The sequence below is a fragment of the Arachis ipaensis genome, chromosome B05, assembly GCF_000816755.2.
Source record: "Arachis ipaensis cultivar K30076 chromosome B05, Araip1.1, whole genome shotgun sequence".
NCBI lineage: Eukaryota > Viridiplantae > Streptophyta > Magnoliopsida > Fabales > Fabaceae > Arachis > Arachis ipaensis.
Window position 1 is genome coordinate 19,014,077 of NC_029789.2, and position 15,737 is coordinate 19,029,813.

The 15,737-nt window shown below is 36.0% G+C and overlaps 2 protein-coding genes across 5 annotated transcripts in view; both read left to right on the top strand.

Moving 5' to 3' along the window:
* On the top strand, window positions 1,137-8,712 carry LOC107643232 (protein NETWORKED 1A). Its single transcript, XM_016346823.2, has 5 exons — window positions 1,137-1,453; window positions 1,828-1,938; window positions 2,034-2,244; window positions 3,178-7,172; window positions 7,308-8,712. Exons 3-5 carry the CDS (start codon window positions 2,142-2,144, stop codon window positions 8,484-8,486), a joined length of 5,277 nt encoding a protein of 1,758 aa, XP_016202309.1. The 5' UTR covers window positions 1,137-1,453; window positions 1,828-1,938; window positions 2,034-2,141; the 3' UTR covers window positions 8,487-8,712.
* LOC107643235 (uncharacterized N-acetyltransferase p20) overlaps window positions 10,781-15,737 on the top strand; it is a 6,258-nt gene continuing 1,301 nt past the window's right edge. For 2 of the 4 annotated variants that reach the window (XM_021123283.1, XM_021123284.1), the window contains exon 1: window positions 14,511-15,315. In XM_021123283.1, the coding sequence (XP_020978942.1) occupies window positions 14,764-15,315 (552 nt within the window). In that variant the 5' untranslated portion in view covers window positions 14,511-14,763. Of the gene's footprint in view, window positions 10,787-14,509; window positions 15,316-15,737 lie in introns of those variants that run through there. The other 2 variants (XM_016346825.2, XM_021123282.1) reach the window with 2 other exon arrangements.

Below are 15,737 nucleotides of genomic sequence, written 5' to 3' on the forward strand. Positions count from 1 at the left end.
TCCCAACCGGCCAAGTAAGAAGTAACTATTTGTTTTTGTGATTTGCTACTGATAATGAATGATTAAAAAGGTGGGACACACACTACTTGCTAACCAAAACATGTTTGACTATGATGCATGCGTGCCCAATTCTTATTGCAACTGTAGCCCACAAGTCCAGAATTTAGCGGTAATCATGCGCAACAAGAAATGTACCTCCTCCTATCCTACAACAATGTACAAGTCATAAGTATTTTCTGCAATGCTTATTTTAAGACTTATATTAGCATATATCATTTTGTTTAATTCATTGTACTTTACAAAAGACAAACCATCTACCTCTTCTTTTGGCTTTAGCATCTCACCTGTCCCAATTATTTGTAATTATAAACGTGCCATTCTACTTGCATGCCAACCATTATATTGCCAAAGAAATAAAATAAATAATGATGAGAAGTTCAATACAGGGACAAAATTGATATTTGATCATTATAATGGTATTGTCCAGTCCTCCTTTCTTCTATACCCATAAGGCCATAACCCATATTTCCATTCCATCCCCACTATGATGAAATTGTCGGTTTTGTCAAAAAGTCAAAAAAGGAAGAAGCAGATGAAACCAACCAATACTTATTTGGATGTTGAATAGAGTAACTTTACTATTTGTAACCGAATATGCATTTTAACATTTAAGTGTAACCATTTATTTTCCTAACAAATATGTAATGAAATTATATATATCCAAATGTAAAATAGTATTTTTGCAGATGAACAACGTGTTTAACAAAAGTGGGAAAGGGAATTGCTAAATGGCAAGTAAGGTTGGTAGTTCACTAGTTCTCTTTCAAGCTAACGATGGATGAAATTGAAACCACAAAAACCAGAAGAAGACGACCGTTGTCACAATATTGCTGTTAATTATTAAGTGTGACAAAAGTAAACAAGGTAATTAAGACATAATCATAGCTATGGATCCCGTTAATGACGGTTTAAATGGAGACAAAGCATTGCATTTGCACGCATTCCCTTCCTTCAATGTTACTATAACAGTACATGTAATTATTATTATGGCAATAAACAAGAGAATTAGCATAAAAAAACACAACAACTACTCATCAAATTCTTCTTTTTTTTTTTTTTTAATATAAATCTGCAAGAATATATTGCCAAATAACCTGTTTCACGAACAGTAGTGGGAGAGGAAGAAAGAGAACATTTTTATTTTCAATTTTGTGTGTAAGCTCACAGAAAATGAAAATGGGGTAGTAAATTGGAAGGTTTTCGGCTGCTCAAGGGAATCCCATTTCCAGATTCCATAATTCTGGGCTGTCTTTGATCCTAACAACTTCAAAGCTTGATGCTTTTCATGGTTTTCTTCATACCCATTTGATCACTTTAATGATAATTATTTGTGCACCCAGAAGTCGTTGTTGATAACTGTTAAACACCAAGTTCCAAGTTCCTCATTCACTTGGTGAGTACTTGATCTCAGCTTCTTCCCCTTTATTTTGGCCTCATGATCACTGCCTTTATTTTTTTTTCTTTCACCTTTTTGATATGTCATAGCCTTTTTCTCAGTATACTTCTCTATGCTGCTTTTAACATTTCATGGTCAATAATCATTCTGCATCACTGCTTCCGTTAAGTTAGTAATTCTTCGCATGCAGAAGCTAAGATTTACTTCTTGTCCATGGATACTATATAATGGAGCCCGGTTGTTGCATTTGAAGTTGTTCATCTGATAAAATGCATCATCATGAAGCATGGAACCTTCTGCTGCATATTTGATATTTCGTACTGTAATCTTGTTCAGTAGTTGCCTGACATAACTTTTTTCTTTTTTTCTAGATTGATCTGGTTCATTTCCTTCTGACTGCTGCCTCATTGTATCAAATTGTGGGAACAGCTGAAAAAACCATTTAGCTACGCTGATAAATTGGAGCTGTTTCCAATTGGAAGGTAATACCATATCAATGTTGAAAATTTTAGCTTTATTTCTTATTGATTAGGCCAATTTATACTATGATAACATATTTGCATTTATTTAATGGTAGGTACAATAAATAAAGAAACTGGTCTAAAATGTCTTGGAGTAGAGCAATACTCAATACCAGGCTTTTGCAAAAGTAAAACCAACTGTACTGGTGTTCATCAGCATAGCTATGGCAACCTTGACACATTCCGAGTCCAGGCGCTTATATTCTTGGTTGTGGGATAGCCACATTAGCCCAAAGAATTCAAAATGGCTTCAGGAAAACCTCACAGGTGTGGTCAATTCCTCTATATCTTGAAGGTTCAATACTGTTTTAGACTTTTAGTGGAATTTGAATAGATAGATTACAGACTTTGAGTAGTTATGTTATCTGGTGTGCATTTTTGCATTGAATTTGCTGGCAAACCACCATACTAAACTAATAGAAACACTGCTGCATGTTTAGATGAAGCTAAACTATCCACAATAAGCCAAATTTCATTGTAACCAATTTCATCAAAAACACATTGGTTAGGAGTAACAAGATACTAATAAGAAGGACTAAGAATCAGAACATCATGCTAATGTCCATGGTGTTAGGACTTGTGGGAATATTCTAGACTTAAGCTTCTCCGGAGGAAAGTAGTTCTAACATTGCTATGGCAAACATATACATCACGGATTTTCAGTTCATCTGTTACTCTGTTAGCTTACAAATGGCTTATGTTTTGGGGACTTTTGAAACAAACCAGGGTCCTGAAGTTTTCTGGAGTCTTCTTCACTAAGAATGTTTATGGCGTATGATTTCTACATCTTTCTTATTTGGTATATTTGAAAAGATTAAATATATGCAAACCCTGTAGTTGACGATATTGAGAAGTAGTGCTCTGTGATGTTATGGCCTTGTATAAGATTTTCTATAAAATCCTTCCAAAAGATTGCGTATGTCTCACAAACTTAGCATTACAAAATTTCACTCCAAGAATGACTAATCCTTTCCAATTTGATATACTTTTAATGCTGAGATTGACATTTCTTTTTCATTCTGTCATAATGTCTATTAGAAATACTCAGTTCTCTTAAAAGAAGTGTGAACCATGATTAATTCATTACAATAAGATGATGGACTGGAGTGGGTATTTAAACTTAGAATTGCTAGGATCCATTAATTGTAATTTGTGAATATGGTCCTTAACATGTTATATTCTGTGTTATTTTTCATGCAGACATGGATGCAAAAGTCAAAGCAATTATCAAGCTACTTGAGGTGGATGCAGATACATTTGCAAGGCGGGCAGAAATGTACTATAAGAAGCGCCCAGAAATCATGAAATTAGTTGAGGAGTTCTACCGAGCATACCGTGCATTAGCAGAGAGATATGATCATGCAACGGTGGAGCTACGCCACGCCCACAAAACCATGGCAGAAGCATTTCCTGATGAAGCAAATTACATGTTAACTGATGATCCTGCAGGCCCTGATGCTGAACTGCAGAATTCAGGGGTGCCTCGTCCAATTTGTGCATCCTTGGAGCCTGATGATTTGCAGAAAGAAGCACATGGACTTTCTTCAATCCCTGAAGCTCAAATCTTAAGGAATGCCCTGGCCAAAATACTGTCTGATAAGAATGCTGTCTCCCTTCAGTACCAGAAGAGTTTGGAGAAGTTATCTCAAATGGAAAGAGATCTTAGCAAGGCACAAAAGGATGCTGGAGACCTTGACGAGCGAGCAAGTAAAGCTGAAATTGAAATAAAAGTATTGAAGGAAGCGCTAGCAGAGCTAGAAGCTGACAAGGATGCAGGACTAGTTCAGTACAACCAGTGTCTACAAAGTATAGCTAACCTGGAGGCTATGTTATCTCTGGCCAAGTTGCAAGCGGAGAGACTTGATGAGAGAGCTGTTAAGGCAGAAAGCAATGCTGAAAATCTCAAGCATGAACTTAGCAGAGTGGAAGCTGAGAAGGATGCTGGTCTTCTTCAATATAAGCAGTGTCTTGAAAAGATATCAGATTTGGAGGCAAAGATTACCCTTGCTGAGGAGAATTCCAGGACGATAAACGGGCAACTTGAAAAGGCAGAACATGAAGTTAAAGAACTGAGGAAAAGTCTTGCTGAACTGAAAGAAGAGAAAGAATCTCTAGCCACCCTTTACCAGCAATGCTTGGAGAAAATATCTAAACTGGAGAGGGGAATGTTGCATGCCCAAAAAAATTCTGAACGACTAAATATAGAGATCTTGGAAGGGTCTGAAAAGCTTAAGAGTGCTGAAAAGCATTGTGATCTGTTGGAGAAATCAAACCAATTGCTTCAGTTAGAGGCTGAAGATCTAGTTCAGAAGATAGCTGCAAAAGATCAAGAGCTATTAGACAAGCATGCTGAGATAGAGAGGCTGCAGACTCTGATGCATGAAGAGCATTCTAACTTCCTTCAAATTGAATCCATTCTACAGATTCTGCAGAAGTTATACTCTCAATCACAACAGGAGCAGAGGAATCTTGCTTTGGAGCTTAAATATGGGCTTCAGCTGTTGAAGGACTTAGAGGTTTCCAAACAAGATTATAAGGAAGAAATGGAAGGCATTGCAGAAGTAAACAGAACTCTGCATGGACTTAACTTCTCTTCCTCGATGTCAATAAAAAAACAACAAACGGAAATCTCTAAATTGAAGGCAATCAATGAGAAACTTGAAAAAGAGTTTGCTATCAATCCTGAGGAAACCAATGGCCTACAGCAGGAAGCTCATCAAATAAAGGAAGATGTTCTGGACCTTAATAGTAGATATCAGGCATTGCTGGAACAACTACAGACTTTAGGTTTGAATCCTGTATGTTTTGCAGAATCAGTGAAGGATTTACAAGGAGAGAACTCGAAGCTCAAGGAGCTCTGCCAAATGGAACGCAATGAAAAGGAAGCTCTTCGTGAAAAGTCAAAGGATATGGATGAACTTTTGATAGAAAATGCCTTTATGGAATTTTCCATGTATACATTGTATAATGAGTTAGATGGATTAAGAGCAACAGCAAAGAAATTTCAAGAGTCCAGTGAAGTTCTACAGGAAGAGAAGTCCATTCTTGTTGCTGAGAAATCAACTTTGCTTTCACAGTTGCAAATTATCCAGGAAAGTATGAAGAAGCAACTGGAGATGAATACCTTGTTGGAGAAGTCTCTTTCAGACGTAAAGATTGAACTTGAAGGTACAAAGGCTAAATCAAGTCACTTGGAAGGATTGTGCAAGTTGCTAACTGATGAAAAGAACAATCTTCTAACTGAAAGAAGGGTTCTAATATCTCAGTTGGAGAGTGTTGAAGCAGGACTAGGTAACCTGGAAAAGAGGTTCACAGATTTGGAAGAGAAGTATTCTGATGTGGAGAAGGACAAAGAAAATGCTGACAGTCAAATAGAAGAACTCCGTGCTTCAATTTTGGTGCAAAACGAAACACACACTATTCAGAAACAATCAAGTGATGCTCGCCTAGCAAAATTGGAGAATCTTGTTCATGTACTACAGAAAGAGCAGCGGTCGGGGAAGATAGAATTCGAAGAAGAACTTGACAAAGCTGTTAATGCTCAGATCGAGATGTTCATCTTGCAAAGTTCTATAGAAGATTTGGAGCAGAACAACTTGGCCTTATTAATTGAATGTGAAAAGCATGTTGAGGCATCTAAATTTTCTGATAAAGTCATCTCAGAGTTGGAGAGTGAAAATCTCATGCAACTGATGGAGGTAGAGTTCTTGTTACATGAAATTAGAAAGTTCAAAATGTGTATTCATCAAGTTTGTGGGGCTCTTCAGATTGATCTAGATTTTGAGCATGATAAAGGTAACAAGCAAGGGGAAATACCAATATTGCATATTTTGGGCAGCATTGAGGGCTTGAAAAGTTCTGTTGTGAGAAGCCAAGAGGAGAAGCAGCAGCTGCTTGTTGAGAATTCTGTCCTCAAATCTTCACTTTGTCAACATCAGTCTGAGGGAGAAAAATTGGAGTCAGACAAAAAGACACTGAATCAAGAGCTTGAGAACATGAGAGAACAGAATACTATGCTGCAGACAGACAAGGTTGAACTTCAGGAGATGAACAAGCAACTAAGTTCTGAAGTAGCCAATGTAGAAGAAAAAGAGAATACATTGAAGACAAAATTGGCAGTTCTGCATGTGGAGTTGGTAGATTCACAGAGAGCAAATCAAGTGCTTCGGGAAGAAAATAGTAAGTTGGTTGAAGAGAAAAGGTCATTGCTTAAGAGTGTTTTGGACCTTAAAGATACAATTTCTGCTGCTGAAGATGAGAATAATGTAATTCTTCACGAGATACTAGCTCTAAGCAACCTGAATTTGGTCTATGAGAGGTCTGTCTCTGAGAAAGTCACCGAAAAGAAAGAACTTTATGAATGCCTCGGCAATGTTAGCAGTATGAATTGTGATCTTAAGCAGGAGCTTGACAAGTTGAGGAAAAGGTTCGAGTTGACAGAAGCAGAGAATGTTTATCTAAATAAGTCAATTGAGAGAATGGACAAAGAGTTGCATGAAGCCAAAGACACAAGTTTCCATTTAAGTCATCAAATTGAAAACTCAGAAAATCTGGTTAAGAAGAAAGAAGCCGAACTGTTAGCAATGGAGAAAAGGCTAAAGGCATCAGAGACATTGAACACCGAGTTCTGCAGAGCTATTGAGGAGCTGAAGATGGAACAAGAAGAATCAAGAATGATCAAAGAAGATATGGACAGAAAGATTGTTGAACTTTCAAAAAATTGCATGAATCACAAAAAAGAAATTGAACGCCTTAATGAAACAAATAAAAGCTTTCAGTCTGAGATGAGATTACTACATCAGGAAGTTGAACAGCACAGGGTGAAGGAAGACATACTGAATTCAAAGTTGCTGGATAAAACAAATGAAGTTGAACAATGGGAGGCTGAGGCTACGGCATGCTTTTCTGATCTTCAGATTTCATCCATTTGTGAAGCACTGTTGAAAAGTAAGCTCAATGAGATGGCTGGAGTTTGCAAGAGACTTGGTGATGAAAGTGCCGCAAAAAGCTCGGTCATCGAACAGATGTTAGAAAGAATTGGATTGCTAGAGAATAAAGTTGGAGGACTCCAGAGACAGTTATCTGCATATATTCCAGCTATAAGCTCTTTAAAAGATGATTTTGCATCTCTGGAACACATTTCCCTTCTCTGGACCAATAAAGCTTATGCTGTAGGCAATAGAGAAGAACAGAAGGTAGTATTCTGTTTTGACCTTTTTACTAGCTATTGTGTACTTCTATAAATTACTTCCTTTTTGTCATGTCAAAAGAGTTTGTATATAAAATTATGCTTTCCACTAATCCAGTCCTATCATTAACGTTTTGTCCAGGATGTAGATATAGTAGTTGAGACTTGTCTCCAAGAAGATACCAATGAAATTTTAAGAGATCAAAAAAGTGAATTGATACCAGTTGGGGTTTCAGATTTGCTTAGCATGCAGAGGAGGATTAGAGCGGTTGAAAAGGCAATGATGGAAGAAATTGTAAGACGTGTCAAGAAGGAAAATTTAACTGAAAATGTTGAAGCAAGAGCTCCAATACAAGCGGCTGAATATGCAAATATGGAAGTTGCTTCATACCAAGGAAATGGCTACAGAAGAGTGGTGATGGATCATACACATAAGCGCAAGGGCAATCGTGACCTTAGCACATGGAGAACAAAGTTTGAAAATGGATCACTGATGAAAGACATTCCACTTGATCACAACTCAGATGATCTAGACTCCAAGTACTGCAAGATGGAGCTTTGTGGAACCAATGATCAGATGCTTGAGTTACTCGAAACTGCTCAACTGGACTGCTATGGTGATTCAATGGTTAGTGAAGCGAATAGACGGAGTTCTGCTCCAACAGATGAAATTGTGACATGCCATCAGTCAGAAAATTCTGAAAGGTGTGAAAACTCATCAGAATTGGAGGTTGAAAAGGAATTGAATATTGACAATCTCATGCAACTGAAAACTAGAAGAGAGACAACTCAGGATGGTGAGAGAAAGATCTTGGAGAGGCTGGCCTCAGATGCTCAGAAGTTGGCCATTCTCCGAATGAGTGTGCAAGATTTGAAGAAGAAACCAGTGGCAAAGAAGAGGAGCAAGAAGCTAAATGAAGTTGAATATGAAACAGTTAAAAGCCACATAGAAGAAGTTGAGGAAGCTGTCATGCAACAAGTAAACATGAATGACCAACTGACAAAGGCTATTGAAGAGGGCACCTCAATGATAGAAAGAGATACATCGGCGGAGCTGGAAAACGCCGGACAAGTCCAAAGAAAGCGAGTAACGGAGCAGGCTTGCAGAAGTTCTGAACAAATAGGAAGGTTGCAGTTTGAGGTTCAGAACATACAATATCTTCTGCTGAAAATGGCTGATGAGAACAACCAAAAAGCGAGAACAAGAATCGGTCGGCCAACAGTAGTCTTGCTGAGGGACTTCATTCACACTGGGAAGAAAAACAGCAGAAGGCGCAGAAAAGTGTGTCTTTGTGGTAGGCCTTCAAGTAATGAGGACTAATAAAACTAGCATATTCATTCTTAACTTAGCTACTCAAATGAGAGCTTCATCATAAGAAATGAGAGTGTCATTTGATCATAACAACTTCTTTCATGTCTCTATGTTTTTAGCTTTCAAAAGAATAGTACTGAGCGTCATGTATATAGTTAAAGAATTGCCTTGTAATGTAACACACTTGGTTTCATTCTTTTCTAAAGGTGTGCTGAGATTTTTCATTTTTTCTTTATCCCCATTTTTTGTTGGGTTGCAGTGACTTATCCTATGCTATATTTTATGATATGAATCTCAAGCAACCGGATTAAAGTCAGAAAAAGTATTGTATTATAATTATTAGATATGAATGACAAAGTTCTATAATCCACATTTTATTCAATTAGCACATAATAAAAATTCATATAATATTACAATGAGAACTCTTCATTAAATTTCATGTCAGCACTTGCATCAGAACCTCCTGCCAAAAACTCTTTTTCATAATCTTCAATATCAGATGCCCAAAATCCATGCAAACAAAATATTGATCAATCTCCACTCTTATTAATGAAAATTATATAATTAACATGTTGTGATACGCAAATCATTAAACCAAATATTACCATTTCTGCATTTGCATCTGCATCCAAACCTTCCTCAAAAGGGTTCCCATTTATGCCATGAGAAGTTTCACAACTCGCATTGGTCTGCTGAATATCCTTTGCCAATGGACAAGATATTTTATTGTGCCCTTCCATGCAACAAATACCACATCGTTGTGGTTTTCGTTTTACCTTTTCACCTGGACAACACTTAGATCTACAATTTTGTGGATTCTTAAGAAAAATACCATCCGAACTATCAGCTTCAGCACCAACTTGCTTTTTTTGTTCATCTTCAATCTTGAAATCTTCGATTAGGCTCATAACAGTGTCTCGAATAAGGTGGAATCTCTCTTGCCTTCGACTAGCGACATAGGACAGTTGCCAACACCAATCCATCAAGCATCCATATTGGCTCAATATTATAGACTCCCAAGTAACGCCACTTGAATCGAAAGTGCTTGTCTTGGCATTTTTCGACCACCTTGTCAACACAAGAGACTTTGGCAGCTCAAGGATGTTAAAAAACACCAGCACACTACACACAAACTATATGCTCACACGGAATTCCAAAGGAATCCTTCCTTAAGCATGAACAATTGAATTTCGTCATTTTATTATCCACAGACACTTCCTATGAACTATTTAGATTTCCATATTTAGATATTGTATAAATTACAAATGACTCAAATGCCACATCTTGCGCAACCTTCATTCTTGCAGCCCTAACAAGCATTAGTCAAAATATAAAAAGTATCTCTCGTGTATAGACATTTGATGCAGACCTTTCCAAAGGTTCCAATACTGTTGTAAGTACCGGCAGACCAGATATGGAAACATAGTCAGCCTCAATCTCCTTATATCGTAGGTAGGTAAGACATCGCTTAAAATGCTTTATGAAATCAACCAAATTATATTGCGATTTAACATATTTTGCAATAATAGAGTGCAAATCTTCGCATCGAGTTGTCCTAAATCCTGCAAAAAACTTGCCTCGAATATGTGCAGTGGCCCGCGTATGCCTTTTCTCGTACATGTCAATAATTCAATTCTTTTTAGCTACACCAAACTTCTCAACCATTCCAAACCACTTCTGCTCAAACACACTAATCTTATAATCTCCTAGCATACACTTGTCAAACATAGATGTGAATTTTGGGTTTCCAACATTACTTGTGGCATTTTGAATGAGGTGTCAAGCACATAATCTATGATGGGTATTTAGGAATACCACCTCAATTACAAACTTCATTGATGAAGTACCATCTGTAATCACAGACACAGGTGTTTTTCCCTTCATGGCTGCCAATAGTTGTTGTAATAACCACACCTAAACCTCCTTACTCTCATTGATAACTAGAGCACTTCCAAATACCATTGTTTAATTGTGATGATTCACATTGAAAAACACTACTACCGGATACAAGTACTTGTTTTTCTTGTATGTCGCATCAAAGGCAAGCACATCTCCAAATACTTCATAATCTAATTGGCTTCTTCCATCACACCAAAATAGAGCTCGCAATACCCCTTTAGCATCAATTATGTGCTCATAATAGAGGCAAGGATATTCAGCTTTCTGGTTTTTGAGGTATCGCAATGCTGCTCTAGCATCACCTAGGACATGACGCCTTCGCCTAGTGATCTCATTATACATATCCCTTAAGGTATAATTAACATTTTCATAACCACCTACTTGATTAGCTAACATAGCATATATATGGGGTTGCTAATGTCTGCATCCTTCATGTTGTTCATTTTACTAGCATCAGCTTCTGCCATTTTTCTATGTGTAGGAAGGAAACCAACTAACATAGGATCAAGGCAATCATGTTTTTGCGATTCAACAAACAAAGCCACATGCCATCTTCCAGTGTAAGCCGCAAAACGAACTACAAACCTAGCCAGGCAACCACAACGAGTCTCAGATTTTGGCTCCCTTTTTCTGTTTTCCATATTATAATATTTCTCTGGTCTAAATCCCTCACAAGAGCAAACAAATAATTGCTTCACATATTCTCCTTTGCTATTTTTCCAAGTCTTACTTTTTCTAGCACCAAAACTAACAAATTTTGCATAATGGTTATAGAAATCAAATGCTATCTGAAGATTAGAAAAATGAAAATATTCCATCTCATGAGCACCAATGTTCAGAAAATCAACCATGGCAATATTTTCAATATCATCTATTCGATATACTTCATCCATCTGATGTAAAAAATCGTTTCCATCAAACATTGCTTGAAATTCTTGCTCCCCTAAATCCTCAGAATTCACAGCTTACTGCTTGATTTCATCTTGATACATTCCTTAAAATTCCTCTGTATCAACTGACTCTTCTATCATCTCATCAAAGAATACTCTTTCTTCCATTATATCATCCACTTTAAGATCCTACTCAGCAATTTTATTTGTAACCGGAAAAACATAAAACAAATAGTATTCTAATAAATCAAAGTGCAGAGACCACTAAATGAAAATAATAGCACTGTTCTGGTTCTATATTTTTTTAAAATTTTTTAAATTCTAAAATAAAAAAAATAGAAGAAAGCGTTCAAATTGTAGAAGACAATCTCCCTTATGCTATCAAACACCAATATCGATAAAAAACAAAGGAAGAAGAAACATTAATGTCCAAGCAAGAAATATCGACAACTATGTGCAAGAAACAGATTTAAATCTATAAAAAAAATGAACAGAGAACCATTAATGTGGAAGGAAGAAGAAACTATGTGATAAAATACAATATTCATACATTAGAGAAGACTTACTGGTGGGCGCACTTCTCTTGTGCCACCATCTGAACTGCCATTGCTGTCTCTAGTAAAATCTGCGTGCTCCATATGAACCCTAAGAGGTTTCAGGTTTCTGTTGTTTTGTATTTAGAAGACTAATTATTTTATTTAATATTTAAATTAGTCATTAATATAATTTTAAATGACACAACAAAGAAGTAGGAATATAATAGTAAATGATCAATATTGAGTTATTCTTATAATAAAGAAGAGATATAATACTGATGTTGCAATAATAGGCTGGTGTTTTTGCAAAAAAAAAAAAAAATTCAATTGTGTTAGAGAAAGATTTTGAGGTACTAACATAAATGCCACCATAAATGTAGTATTAAATGTTCTTTTGACCTACGACTTATCATAGTAATTAACAAAGTATTTATTATACTTTAATTTTGGACATTTAATACCTTAAGATGTTAGTTGAATGAATATTGTATTATCGAGTATGATTTAAATGGTTGTAAAATTATGATTAATCAATAAGAAATACGTTAATTTTTTGTGAGAGTTTGAATTCTATGATTATAATGAGTGAATTAAATAAAGTCTTTGTTAAAAAAAATTGAATGAATAAAGAAATAATTTTTTTTTAGGTCATTCACAGTTTATTTTTATAATAATATATTAGAGTTTGACTATTAATTAATTAATTAATTAATTAATAGTCAATTTTAATTAATAAATTTAATATGATTAATGTATTACTCATTTAATGTTAAGTGTACAATGTCATGTTAACAAGTGAAATAATTCTCTTAATTGAAATGAAATATTATTATATTATGAGTTAATAATCAATATCGTTTTTTGAAAAATATTTTGATTTCCATTTTCGTCATCGAAAGATAAAATTAATCAAATTCATCTCCGAAAGATAACCAACTTGATCGCGTTAGTCCTTCCGTCATCTCATTTTAATAAATTTATAATTTCTAAAGGCATAAAAAATTATAATTTTTATATTCACAAACATTAAAATCTTCGTAATTATAAATATTGTCTTCAAACCAAAGTAAACATAATCCAAAACATAATTATAAATATTGTCTCCAAAGCAAAATAAACATATCAAAAACACTCAATTTTCATCTTCATTCTCTTGTAAATTGGGTTAGAAAAAGTTGAATTTTTGCAAAAAAAAATTGCAAAAATACCCCCTTGCCAAAAAATACAAAACTCGGCAAGGAAGTCGGCCCCGCTAAAACTCGCGATTTAAGCTGTGCGGGTTAGGCGGACTTTTGCTATTTGGCGGTCCTATTTTTTCAGTCCGATCTGCCTTTTTTGGCAGGTTACGCAGACCAGTCCGGCGGATTTAGACCCGTTTGCCACCTCTATCTCCTGCGTTGAGGTGGCTAATGGCTAATGCTCGCTGACATTGCCGGTTAACTGTGTTATTCTGCCAGCGTGGCACTTGCTTAGTGTACCCTCTTGTTGTTGATAAGATAAGTTTATTAGATAAATTCAGATAAGTCCGTAAGTCTATAAACCCTAATCCCAAATTCAATGATTGGTTGTGTTGGTATTTTCGTCCCTCTTTCTCTCACTTCCATCTCTCCTCTTCCTCTCACTTTCATCTCCCCTCTTCTTCTCACTTCCATTGCTGCTCTTGGAGCAATTAATTCAAACTATAGCTATATTAAATTTTTTTTTCAGGCCATTGAAACAACTCAAAAGCTTTCTCAAGACTCTACCTCAATATGAATTTTAGTGAATCTCTCATCTGGCAGTTTGTTATGAAAGTTAAAGATAATGTTACTAAAAAATCATTGAGAAGAAAGCTCCAGGACAAAACAGAAAAAAAATTGATCTAATAAAAAATTTAGTGAAGCATATTAATTTGTCTAACAATTTTGAATAATAAAGATATGATAAGAGTAGCCAATTAGTTGTGTATACCTTGAAGCTGATATTGCGAGCAGAGAAATGGTTGGCGAAAACAGTGACAGAAGCAGTTCTGTAAGTACGCAGTTGCTGTCCGTTGGGACCAAGGTCACTGGCCCTATCATGCCATTCTATCACGCCACTTCTTTTCCCGCTCCCTCAAACGTTATGTACGGCTTCGTCACGGGCACAACAACCTTCTCTCTGCACCCAACAACCTCCCAATATCAACCACATTATTCTTTTATTAGTTTATTTTCTTCATACCAAATTAAAAAATAAATGTAGTATGTTTAATGAAATTGCAAACAATGCTGGGACGGTAATGATGGCATTGTTTTCTACCAGCAATGAAGAACTTAACTGATATGTGTATACATGTAGTATCCCGGGCTGATTTGGATCAGTACGTTCATTCTATTGTTGTCTGGGACGGCATTCAATTCACCGCAGCTTGCACCGACCGGAACTGTCCACCGCCGTTGACATCGACGGTGATTACGCGCTGACCTATTGGTCCCGCCCTAGTGTGGTTCCGACCATGATTGGAGGAGGACTTGGTAGAAGAAGAAGACAATGTTCTAAAGGTGCTATAGTGGACTTAAGGAATGATTTGAAATTATTTAATATACTTATCTTATCAGCAACAAGAGGATAATAGCCATTTCAGTGTAAGGACTATCGCAATTAAGTTGATTATTTTTTGGAGACGAATTTGATTAATTTTATCTTTTAAAGATAAAAATGANCAATAAACATGGGTATCGGCATAATATGCATATAAGCATAACGCTAGCTTTTGTAAAATAATTTCATCAATCACAAGTCAAACATGGCGAAAAGCAGTATTGTTATAATTTTATTGTTCCTTTCACTTCCTTCGTTGCTTGGTGGCTACTCCAAGTATACCCTTCTTTCTTGGAACTTTCTTTATGGATAGCATTCTCTTTTGTTCCATTATCATCACTTAATAAATAGGCCAACACTGCTTCCAAAATCTGTAGTCCAAACCAAGAGTAGCTAGTTATGATGGAGAGAGACAGAGAAGAGAGTGTTGATTTAGCGCAAATTAGTCTTCGACCCCTTCAGCTCTCTGATGTTGATGATCTCATGGTGTGGACCACTGATGAAAAAGTAACCAAGTTTTGCACTTGGGAAACTTACAGCAGCAAAGACCAGGGCATTGACTTTATTCAAAATAGAGCATGCGAGTTTCTATGGGGCAGAGCAATATGCCTTAATGACCATGCTATTGGCTTTATCTCTATGACCTCGTCTTCTGCTTCCGATAAATCAAGGGAGAAATCAGTGGAACTTGGATATGTTCTAGGTTCTAAATACTGGTCCAGAGGGATTATGACTTATGTTGTAAAACAAGTGAAGAAGGTTGCATTCAGAGAGTTTCCACACTTAGAGAGGCTTGAAGCTCTAGTTGATGCAGAAAATGTGGGGTCTCAAAGGGTGCTGGAGAAGGCAGGTTTCCAAAAAGAGGGAGTACTAAGAAAATATTTGTGCCGCAAGGGAAAAAGCAGAGACACGATCATTTTCTGTGTTCTATCAACTGATCTTGATCACCAAGTTTGATCTATGCGCTTTTGACTTTTTTTTATTCAGATAACATCATGTTAATTCTCCTCATCTTATAGTAGCCTCATATGTTTTCAACCATAGAATTTTGGGCCTTATCATTTGCACAAGTTGTATGCTACCATATCATAGCTAGAATAAAAAATATCAAGCATTCTGTGGTGGAATTGTTTCCTTGTACATATTCAACTAAGGCGGCTATTGGCATCTTTGTCCATAATTAGCCAACTATAGTCACATCAACTACTAGATTTCTTTCCGAACCAAAATTATCTTATTTATTTAACATCCATAATTTTATATATATAACATTATTATTGTATTTACATTTATTATATCTGATATTACTCAATTATTCCATCAATCATTGAAAAATATAAAATAAAATAAATAATAATTAAAGAATGTAAAAT

Coding starts and splice junctions, on each gene's coding strand:
- LOC107643232 (XM_016346823.2), top strand. CDS start 2,142: ATGGCAACCTTGACACATTCCGAGTCCAGGCGCTTATATTCTTGGTTG. Junction 2,245..3,177: donor GCTTCAGGAAAACCTCACAG/GTGTGGTCAATT, acceptor TTTTTCATGCAG/ACATGGATGCAAAAGTCAAA. Junction 7,173..7,307: donor GCAATAGAGAAGAACAGAAG/GTAGTATTCTGT, acceptor CGTTTTGTCCAG/GATGTAGATATAGTAGTTGA.